The 10,653-nt window shown below is 33.7% G+C and overlaps 1 protein-coding gene across 1 annotated transcript; it reads left to right on the forward strand.

The window, feature by feature from the left end:
* Positions 1–3,732: 3,732 nt before the first annotated feature.
* On the forward strand, positions 3,733–5,754 carry LOC131182880 (uncharacterized). The gene is made up of 3 exons (XM_058152233.1): positions 3,733–4,135; positions 4,459–4,835; positions 5,377–5,754. Exons 1-3 carry the CDS (start codon positions 3,733–3,735, stop codon positions 5,752–5,754), a joined length of 1,158 nt encoding a protein of 385 aa, XP_058008216.1.
* The last annotated feature ends 4,899 nt before the right edge of the window (positions 5,755–10,653 follow it).

Below are 10,653 nucleotides of genomic sequence, written 5' to 3' on the forward strand. Positions count from 1 at the left end.
ACCCAATTTATGAGGATTAAGGAGCTTTGCCATGTCGAGCTAACGACGATAAACAAAGGCGCTTCTTGGGAGGCAACCCGTGGGTGGCTTGTTAGCCATAATCAGATTTGTTTTCTTTCCTTTATCTTATTTTATTTTCTAGCATTTTTTTCCTTTTCTTTTGCATTTGGGCTTTACATTGAGGACAACGTATGTTTTAAGCGTGAGGGAGGAGAAATTTGTTGATGAAATCTTTTTGAATATTAAAAAAAATAAATAAATAAATAAATAAATTTGTTCTAATAAGCTTGATTCATGATTCTATATTAACTCCAGGAGAGAAGTGCTTTGTCCTTGAAATGACTTTTCTATTTAAGTTGAATTTTTGAAATTTTAGGCAAGGTAATAGTAACTTTAATGATGGATTTTCCCTCTTCTCCATACCATAGAGTAATTTTTTGTCCTGCATAAATCATTTAGGCTTGATTTAATGGTAAAATGATTAGTTATGTGTGCTTTAAACTAGTGTCATGCATATTTCAGAACTTTGTTTAATCTATCAGGACACTTTATAATATGTAGATGCATAAATTAAGGGAAATAAAAGATTAAACTTGAAAATTACTCCGCTATTTTAGTTAAACAAATTAACCAGGGGTCTTTTATGAACCCCATGTTGATTCTCAAGCCAAAAGCTAGCTAGGATATGAGCAAGGTACTTTTCTAAAGGTGACGGTTGAAAAAAAAAAAAAAAGTAGTAACTGTGACAAGAGAGAAGCATCAATTTCAAAATATAAAAAAAAAAATATCCCCTAAGATTTGCAAATAGCTATAATTGTTATGCCTTGATAAATTAGCCTTGTGTTTTGGTGTGTATTGACTTAAAATTTTATGAAACTTTAATTGTGTGAGCTTAATTGATTTCAAGCTTTTTGTTTTATGTTGAAAAAATTATTGATATATTGGTATGGTGTTGATAGAATTTGTTGTGATGGTTATTACCTTACTTGCCTCTTCTTTCAAACTTTTAATATTTTGTTAGAGAATGCTATGATAGGGTAAAGTTAAGGAACTTCTAAGTGGAGTTGATTAAGAGTTTAAGTCATGCTTGAGGACAAGCATGGAATAAGTGTAGAGGAATTTGATAAGTGCATAATTTATTAATTTTACTCCCATCACATTTAGTGTTTCTAGTATGTTTTTATGCATAATTCAATTGATTAAAGTATATTTATCAGTTAGGCATATTTTTAGATAGCTGTGGAATAATTGTGTTAAATAGAAAAATTTTCAGCATTTGACCTTTGTTGTATTTTTCAGGTTTTTCTAAAGTTGTGGGTCTCCAAATTGAGTGATGTTTAATCCATTGAAAAGCTAAGATAGAGCACTATAAATGATAAAGAGGGACCAAAGCCCAAAACAGTCTCCAAGGTTGACAAAATGATTTATAGATCTATTGCAAAAGCCCAGACTTGATGTGTCACGACCAGTTTCAGTATTTATTTTGTATCTGGAGTTTCAGATGTCCAAATCAAGGAAGCCCAAGCCCAATTGAACCTTAAGAGTCACCTCTACAACTTCTATGAACGGCTGGAAGCAAGATAAGGCCATTTTAATTGTCAAAAATGGCAATGAAGTCATCACTATGGGCTGGACCGTCTGTCTGAACCAATCCTGGTTTTTGGGCCATAACTTGGGCTGTAGACCTCAGATTTAGGCAAATAAGTACCCGTTCGAAAGCTAAGAAATAGGGCTATAACTTTCCTGAAGAGGTTAGAGACAGATTCGGAAAGAAAGTCACTAAAAATTGGCCTTAATTTCAGAAACGTGAATGCAGGCTGAAAATCTATCTTTTGAATTTCAAAACTTTTCCTAGTTTGGTTCCTATCTTTGGGATTAGGTTTTTATTATAAATATATCTTTGGGCAGCAGCTAAAAGACATCCAATTCAGACCTTCGAACACCATAGAAGACCTTCATTCTCCATTCTCTTTTTAGATTTCTTCTTTATTTTTCTTTAATTTTCTATAAGCCATGAACATGAGTGGCTAAGTTCTTAATTCAGTCTAAGGGATTCTAGTTCTTATGCGTGATTTCTGAGACCAGGTTCTTAATTTAATTTATATCTTTTTGAATATCTATTGTTTTCTAATTTCTTTATCTTTGATCTATTGAATGATTTTCTAAAAAAGCCTTTTAGCTAATTGTTTGATGAGATCAATTGCTAGTTCATCTTCATAATCCGTAATTGTTGTGTAAGATTGAACATGAGTAGCAATTAGGTTTTATTAATTATGATCCCAGTTTTCAATAATAACCTAAGGAAATAATAGGGTGAATTAAATGATTTATGCTTTATAAATTGTTGTTCAACTTAACTACTTCAGTTAATAATTAGAGTCAATAAGAGTGCTGGGCTCGAATTGATGAGTATAGGGAAGTCAGGGGTTTACCTCGCTATTTGGTAAATCTACATTAAGTATTTAATAAGATATAATTGTATTTCTTTTATCTATAATTGAAATCAATGCATTGGAATGTGAATTACCTTGGATTGAAGTCTGTTTAATTTGAGAGTTTCATATTTAATTTTAGTTCTTAATTTCTGATTTCTGATTTCTGATTTGGACTGCGAATTACCACCCCCACCCCCCCAACCTTTGTTTTTTCTTTTTACATTACACAAGTGTATGAAATTTTAGTAATTCAGTCTCTAGGGTTCGACCTGGATTTACCACTTATTGTAGAAAATATTTCACAATTGGTAATTTCAATTAATTTAATTTCTGGTAGAATCGACAACCTTGAAACTAATTTATAAGTTATGTAAATTTATCAAATTGAGAAATTTTGTTATACGAGTTGATGAGATGATTATCTGATCTTGATAATTCTAATATAAATTAAGTTTGAGAAATTTTGAGATTGATTCTGAGTTTGAGAAACTGATGAGATATTATTGAGATAAATTGAGTTGTGAATTTTAATATGTTGTGAACTATTTTTGGCAAGTTCAGAAGAACTGTTAATCCAAATTACAGCCGATACTCTACTGGATTGCCGTTAAAATTTTCAAATTTTCCAAATTAGTCAAATTTTGATAAACAGTAAAAATAGCCTAAACCTTGAATTAAGTTTTTGAACAAGTAAATCAAGAACTGTAATGCAATCAGATAAGATCAGGTGCTCCGGCACTCCATGTGACACGCCTTGCTCGGCTACACTGTAGACGGTGATGGGTGTTACATATTCGCTTGGGGCTATGATGACATGCCAGGACTGGATCCTTAGATAGTCATGCATAAGATTCCCTTTATCCCTGGAATAGTCCTAGTTAAACAAAAGTTGAGAAGAATCCCTACTCAAAGTTAGGAATGAAGTCAAAAAGCAATATGATGTTGGATTCTTAGAAGTAGTAAAATACCCGAATGGGTGGCTAACGTTGTCCCCGTAATGAAGAAAAATGGCAGAGTGAGAGTATACATTGACTATAGGGATCTCAATAAGGCAAGTCTGAAAGATGACTTCCCTCTCCCACATATAGATGTGCTGGTAGACAATGCCGCAGGATTGGGGAGGTGATCATGTATTGACGATGTCTCAGGGTATAACCAGATTTTGATGGACAACGATGACAAAGAAAAGACTGCTTTCATCACCTAGTGGAGAGTCTTCTGCTACTGGGTGATGCCCTTTGGGCTAAAGAATGCAGGGGCTACTTACCAATGCACCATGGTCACATTATTTCATGACATGATGCATAAAGAAGCAGAAGTTTATATGGATGACATGATCATTAAATCCAGGGTGACTGAAAACCATGTGTGGGTATTAAGAAAAGTGTTTAAAAGGCTCAGGAAATATCAGCTGAAGTTAAACCCAGCTAAATGTGTGTTTGGAGCAAAATCGGGAAAGCTGTTGGGATTTATAGTAAGTGAGAAGGGAATAGAGATAGATCCGAATAAAATTCGAGCCATCCGAGAAATGCCCTCCCCAAAAATGGAAAGGGATGTGCGTAGTTTCCTGGGAAAGTTGAACTACATCTCAAGATTCATCTCTAACCTCACCGCCAAGGCTAAACCCATTTTTAAGTTACTTAGAATAATACTGCCAAATGGGACCAAGATTGTCAAGAGGCTTTTGAAAGGATTAAGCAGTACTTGTCAAATCCGCCAGTGCTGGTTCCTCTAGTGACGGGTAGGCTATTAATTCTGTATATGGAAGTTCAGCAGAGCTCGATGGGTTATGTTCTGGGACAGCATGATGATACAGGGAGAAAAGAAAGAGCCATTTACTATTTGAGCAAGAAATTCAACGGCTGCGAGTTAAGATACTCATCTCTAGAGAAGACCTATTGTGCATTGGCTTGGACAGCGAATCGGCTCAAACATTACATGTTGAATCATAAGACATGGCTTATCTAAAGGATGGATCCCATCAAGTATGTATTTGAAAGCCCTTTCGTACCTGGAAGATTAGCAAAATGGAAGGTCATACTTTCTCAGTACGACATAGTCTATATGATAAGAAAGGCAGTAAAAGGGAGTGTGATAGCTGACCTCCTAGTTGAGAACCCAATCAATGATTATGAAGCCTTGGATTTTGAATTCCCAAATGAATATATTAACACAGTGAGCAATGATGTTGAATGCCCAAATGACGTGTGGGAAGTGTATTTTGATGGAGCCGTCAATTTAACTAGTAATGGGATTGGAGCAGTACTTGTTGCCCTAGATGGGAGACATTTCCCAATAGCTGTTAAAATAAGGTTCGGCTGCACAAATAATGTAGCAGAGTATGAAGCCTGTGTGAGCAGTTTACAAGCGGCCATTGAAATGAAGATAAAGAAATTAGAGGTGTATGGGGATTCAGCTTTGATCTTTACCAAGTCAAAGGAGAATGGCAGACTAAAGACCCGAAACTGATCCCATATCAAAAATATCTCCTCAAACTAATCAAGGATTTTGAGGAGATCTCTTTCACTCACTTGAGTCGGGACAAGAACTAATTTGCTGATGCCTTAGCTACCCTAACAGTGATGACTCAGATGGACGAAGGGCAAATAACGTAGTTATTGCAAATCAGAGCAAGAAGTGAGCCAGCATACTACTTTATGATCGAAGAAGAAATAGATAGCAAACCCTGGTATCATGATGTCTAGGTTTACATTAAAAATAAGGAATATCATCCTGGGGCAAGCAAGAACGAAAGGAGAATGATCAGAAAATTAGCAATGGGATACTTCCCCAGTGGAGAAGTCTTATACAAAAGAAGCTCCAATGGTGAATTATTGAGGTGTGTGAATGCCAAAGAAGCAAGAAGAATTCTATTCAAAACTCACGAGGGAAACTACACTACTCATAGCAATGGGTATATGATGGCAAAGTAAATCTTAAGGCGAGGTTACTTCTAGACACCTTGGAGAAGGATTGTATTGAGTACTTCCGAAAATGCCAAGTTTATGCTAACCAGATAAATGTCCCACCTTGTCAGCTCTACAATCTCGCCTCACCATGGCCATTTGCAATGTGGGGTATCAATGTGATCGGCCCGATTAATCCGAAAGCATCCAATGGCCATAGATTCATTTTGGTAGCCATCGACTACTTCACTAAATGGGTACAAGCGACTTTATACGCTCACATCACTCAGAATACCTTTCTGAAGTTCTTCAAGAATAATATTATTTGCCGGTATGGACTTTCAAGGGAGTTTATCACCGATAATGCCAAGAATCTGAATGGTCTAAAGGTTCAGAAGTTGTGCGATCAATAAAAGATACGGCATCTTAATTCATCGCCATATCGACCCTAGATGAATGGAGCTATGGAAGCAGCCAATAAAAATCTCAAGTGGATAATTGGAAAGACGACAGTCACTTATAAAGATTGGCATGACATGCTTCCCTTTGCACTTCATGCCTACCGAACTATGGTGCGAACATCAACTGGGGTAACCCCATATTCATTGGTCTATGGGATGGAAGCTGTTCTGCCAATTGAGGTAGAAATTCCTTCTTTAAGGATTCTAAAAGAGGCAGAACTAGATGAGATAGAATGGGTTCAATCAAGGTTAGACCAGATGGATTTGATGGATGAGAAAAGACTAACGGTGGTATGCCACGGTCAGCTGTACCAAAGGAGGATGGCTAGAGCATTCGATAAGAATATACGCCTACGCGAATTCCTATCAGGAGATCTAGTTCTAAGAAAGATCCTCCCAAATCAGGGTGATCCCCAGGGTAAATGGTCACCAACTTATGAAGGGCCTTATATGGTTAAGAAGGCATTTTCTGGTTGTGCACTCATCTTAACTCATATGGATGGGGAAGAATTGCCGAGACCGGTAAATTTAGATGCCATGAAAAAATATTATGCATAAAAAAAAGGGTAAGAGTGAAAACCCGAAAGGGCGCTCTTAGCAAAATGAGGGAAAGAAGGCAAAAACTTGAAAAGACGCTTTCTGCAAAATTAGCGAAGGGTGAAAATTGTGAGAGGACGCTTTGAAAAAGGAAGTTAAAAAAAAAAAAAGGGGGAAGCCAGGAGTGAAAACCCGAGAGGACGCTTCTAGCCAAAGATGACAAAGAAACAAAGAGGATTCCAGGATCTAGGGATGGTAAAATGCATAGCATGCTTTGTAGAAGGTCACTTGAAATAATGGCAATTGTGAGACTTCAAAGTCAACTAAGGGCATTTGTGAGATTTATCCTTGTATCCTTTTTCATAAAGTTGTACCCTCATACTTTTGACTGTAAAACCACAGTATAATTATCTTCTTACACCATGAATAAATTTGAGCATTTTTTATCCGTTTTGGTTTATGTGCTATTAATTTATTAAGAGCTTTTTATATAAGAAGAATCAAAACATGGTTAACTTTATATACTTTACTTTGAGATTTACAGGAGGGCAAATAATCATCGGGCAACTGGTGCGTATAAGAAGCGGAAACCTCCAAAGATGCTAAAAAAAAAAAAAAAAAAAAAAAAAAAAAACTAGGAGTGAAAACCCAAAAGGGGCACTTTTAGCCAAGAACGATAAGAAGAAAAAGCCAAAAAAGGATGCTGGAGAAAATCATGGGCCAAGCCTCGTAAATTGTCCTGACCTTTTCCATCTATCATTTGTCTTCAGGATCTTGTTAAGTAAACTTCATTTGGGATGACACCATGCATTAGATTTGCTTTGCGAGCACTTGAGGTATATACGCAAAATTTATTTATGATAGTCGTCTAAGTTAGATTCAAGTTAATTTTAATTTTCAGCATTTGATTTCCCGTCATCAACCTCTGGATTCAAGATCCAAGTTGATTTTAATTTTTAGCATTTATTTTCCCATCATCAATCTCTGGATTCAAGATCCAAGTTGATTTTAATTTTTAGCATTTATTTTCCTGTTATCAACATCTGGGTTCAAGATCCAAGTTGATTTTAATTTTCAGCATTTAATTTTCCATCATTAAAATCTAGATTCAAGATCCAAATTAATTTTAATTTTTAGCATTTAATTTTCTGTCATCAACCTCTAGATTCGAAATCGAAGTTAATGTTAATTTTCAGTATTTAGTTTCCTTTTACAAACCTCTGGATTCAAGATCCAAGTTGAATTTAATTTTCAGCATTTAATTTCCTGTCATCAACCTTTGGATTTGAAATCAAAGTTGATTTTAATTTTTAGCACTTATTTTTCTATTATTAACCTCTGGATTCAAGATCCAAGTTAATTTTAATTTTCAGCATTCAATTTCCCATCATCAACATCTGGATTCAAGATCCAAGTTGATTTTAATTTTCAGCATTTAATTTCTTGTTATCAACCTCTGGGTTCAAGATCCAAGTTCATTTTAATTTTCAGCATTTAATTTCCCGTCATCAACCTTTGGATTCAAGATCCAAGTTGATTTTAATTTTCAGCATTTATTTTCCCGTCATCAACCTCTAGGTTCAAGATCCAAGTTGATTTTAATTTTCAGCATTTATTTTCCTGCTATCAACCTCTGCGTCCAAGATCCAAGTTGATTTTAATTTCAGTATTTAATTTCCCATCATCAACCTTTGGATTCAAGATCTAAGTTGATTTTAATTTTTAGCATTTAATTTCCTGTCATCAACCTCTGGATTCGAAATCTAAGTTAATTTTAATTTTCAGCATTTATTTTCCTGTTATCAATCTCTAGATTCAAAATCTAAGTTAATTTTAATTTTCGGCATTTAATTTCCTGTCATCAATCTTTATATTCAAAAATCCAAGTTGATTTTAATTTTCAGCATTTATTTTCCTGTTATCAACATCTGGATTCAAGATCCAAGTTGATTTTAATTTTCAGCATTTATTTTCCTGTTATTAACCTCTGGGTTCAAGATCCAAGTTGATTTTAATTTTCAGCATTTAGTTTCCCATCATCAACCTAAGGATTCAAGATATAAGTTGATTTTAATTTTCAGTATTTTATTTCCTGTCATTAACCTCCGGATTCGAAATCCAAGTTGATTTTAATTTTCAGTATTTATTTTCCTGTTATCAATCTTTGGATTCAAGATCCAAGTTGATTTTAATTTTCAGTATTTAATTTCCTGTTATCAACCTCTGGATTCAAGATCCAAGTTGATTTTAATTTTCAGTATTTAATTTTCTGTTATCAACCTCTGGATTCAAGATCCAAGTTGATTTTAATTTTTCGCATTTAATTTTCTATCATCAACCTCTGGGTTCAAGATCCAAGTAGATTTTAATTTTCAGTATTTATTTTCCTGTTATCAACATCAAGGTTCAAGATCCAAGTTGATTTTAATTTTTAGCATTTAATTTCTCATCATCAACCTCTGAATTCAAGATAGAAGTTAATTTTAATTTTCAGCATTTAATTTCTTGTCATCAACCTCTGGATTCAAAATCCAAGTTGATTTTAATTTTCAGCATTTAATTTCCTGTTATCAACCTCTAGATTCAAGATACAAGTTGATTTTAATTTTCGGCATTTAATTTCCTATCATCAACTTCTGGATTCGAAAATCCAAGTTGATTTTAATTTCAGCATTTATTTTCCTGTTATCAATCTTTGGATTCAAGATCCAAGTTGATCTTAATTTTCAATATTTATTTTCCTGTTATTAACCTCTGGGTTCAAGATCCAAGTTGATTTTAATTTTCAGCATTTAATTTCCCATCATCAACCTCTAGATTAAAGATCCAAGTTGATTTTAATTTTCAGCATTTATTTTCTCGTCATCTAGATCCAAGTTGCTTTTAATTTTTAGCATTTATTTTCTTGTTATCAACCTCTGGGTTCAAGATCCAAGTTGTTTTTAATTTTCAATATTTAATTTCCCATCATCAGCCTCTGGATTCAAGATCCAAGTTGATTTTAATTTTCAGCATTTATTTTCCTGTTATCAACCTCTGGATTCAAGATCCAAGTTAATTTTAATTTTCAGAATTTAATTTTCTGTTATCAACCTCTAGATTCAAGATCCAAGTTAATATTAATTTTCGGCATTTATTTTCCCGTCATCTAGATCCAAGTTGCTTTTAATTTTCAGCATTTGTTTTCCGGTTATCAACCTCTGGGTTCAAGATCCTTGTTGATTTTAATTTTTAGCATTTAATTTCCCATCATCAACCTATGGATTCAAGATCTAAGTTGATTTTAATTTTCAGTATTTTATTTCCTGTCATTAGCCTCTGGATTTGAAATCCCAGTTGATTTTAATTTTCAGTATTTATTTTTCTGTTATCAACCTCTGGATTCAATATCCAAGTTGATTTTAATTTTCAGTATTTAATTTCCTGTTATCAACCTCTGGATTCAAGATCCAAGTTGATTTTAATTTTCAGTATTTAATTTCCTGTTATCAACCTCTGGATTCAAGATCCAAGTTGATTTTAATTTTCAGTATTTAATTTCCTGTTATCAACCTCTGGATTCAAGATCCAAGTTGATTTTAATTTTTCGCATTTAATTTTCTATCATCAACCTCTGGGTTCAAGATCCAAGTAGATTTTAATTTTCAGTATTTATTTTCCTATTATCAACATCTAGGTTCAAGATCCAAGTTGATTTTAATTTTTAGCATTTAATTTCTCATCATCAACCTCTGAATTCAAGATAGAAGTTAATTTTAATTTTCAGCATTTAATTTCTTGTCATCAACCACTGGATTCAAAATCCAAGTTGATTTTAATTTTCAGCATTTAATTTCCTGTTATCAACCTCTAGATTCAAGATACAAGTTGACTTTAATTTTCGGCATTTAATTTCCTATCATCAACTTCTGGATTCGAAAATCCAAGTTGATTTTAATTTCAGCATTTATTTTCCTGTTATCAATCTTTGTATTCAAGATCCAAGTTGATTTTAATTTTCAGTATTTATTTTCCTGTTATTAACCTCTGGGTTCAAGATCCAAGTTAATTTTAATTTTCAGCATTTAATTTCCCATCATCAACTTCTAGATTCAAGATCCAAGTTGATTTTAATTTTCAGCATTTATTTTCCCGTCATCTAGATCCAAGTTGCTTTTAATTTTTAGCATTTATTTTCTTGTTATCAACCTCTGGGTTCAAGATCCAAGTTGTTTTTAATTTTCAATATTTAATTTCCCATCATCAGCCTCTGGATTCAAGATCCAAGTTGATTTTAATTTTCAGCATTTATTTTCCTGTTATCAACCTCTGGAT

Source organism: Hevea brasiliensis, chromosome 9, assembly GCF_030052815.1.
Source record: "Hevea brasiliensis isolate MT/VB/25A 57/8 chromosome 9, ASM3005281v1, whole genome shotgun sequence".
Classification (NCBI taxonomy): Eukaryota; Viridiplantae; Streptophyta; class Magnoliopsida; order Malpighiales; family Euphorbiaceae; genus Hevea; species Hevea brasiliensis.

Coding starts and splice junctions, on each gene's coding strand:
- LOC131182880 (XM_058152233.1), top strand. CDS start 3,733: ATGATGCATAAAGAAGCAGAAGTTTATATGGATGACATGATCATTAAA. Junction 4,136..4,458: donor GCTTTTGAAAGGATTAAGCA/GTACTTGTCAAA, acceptor CTGGAAGATTAG/CAAAATGGAAGGTCATACTT. Junction 4,836..5,376: donor TGAAGATAAAGAAATTAGAG/GTGTATGGGGAT, acceptor GTAAATCTTAAG/GCGAGGTTACTTCTAGACAC.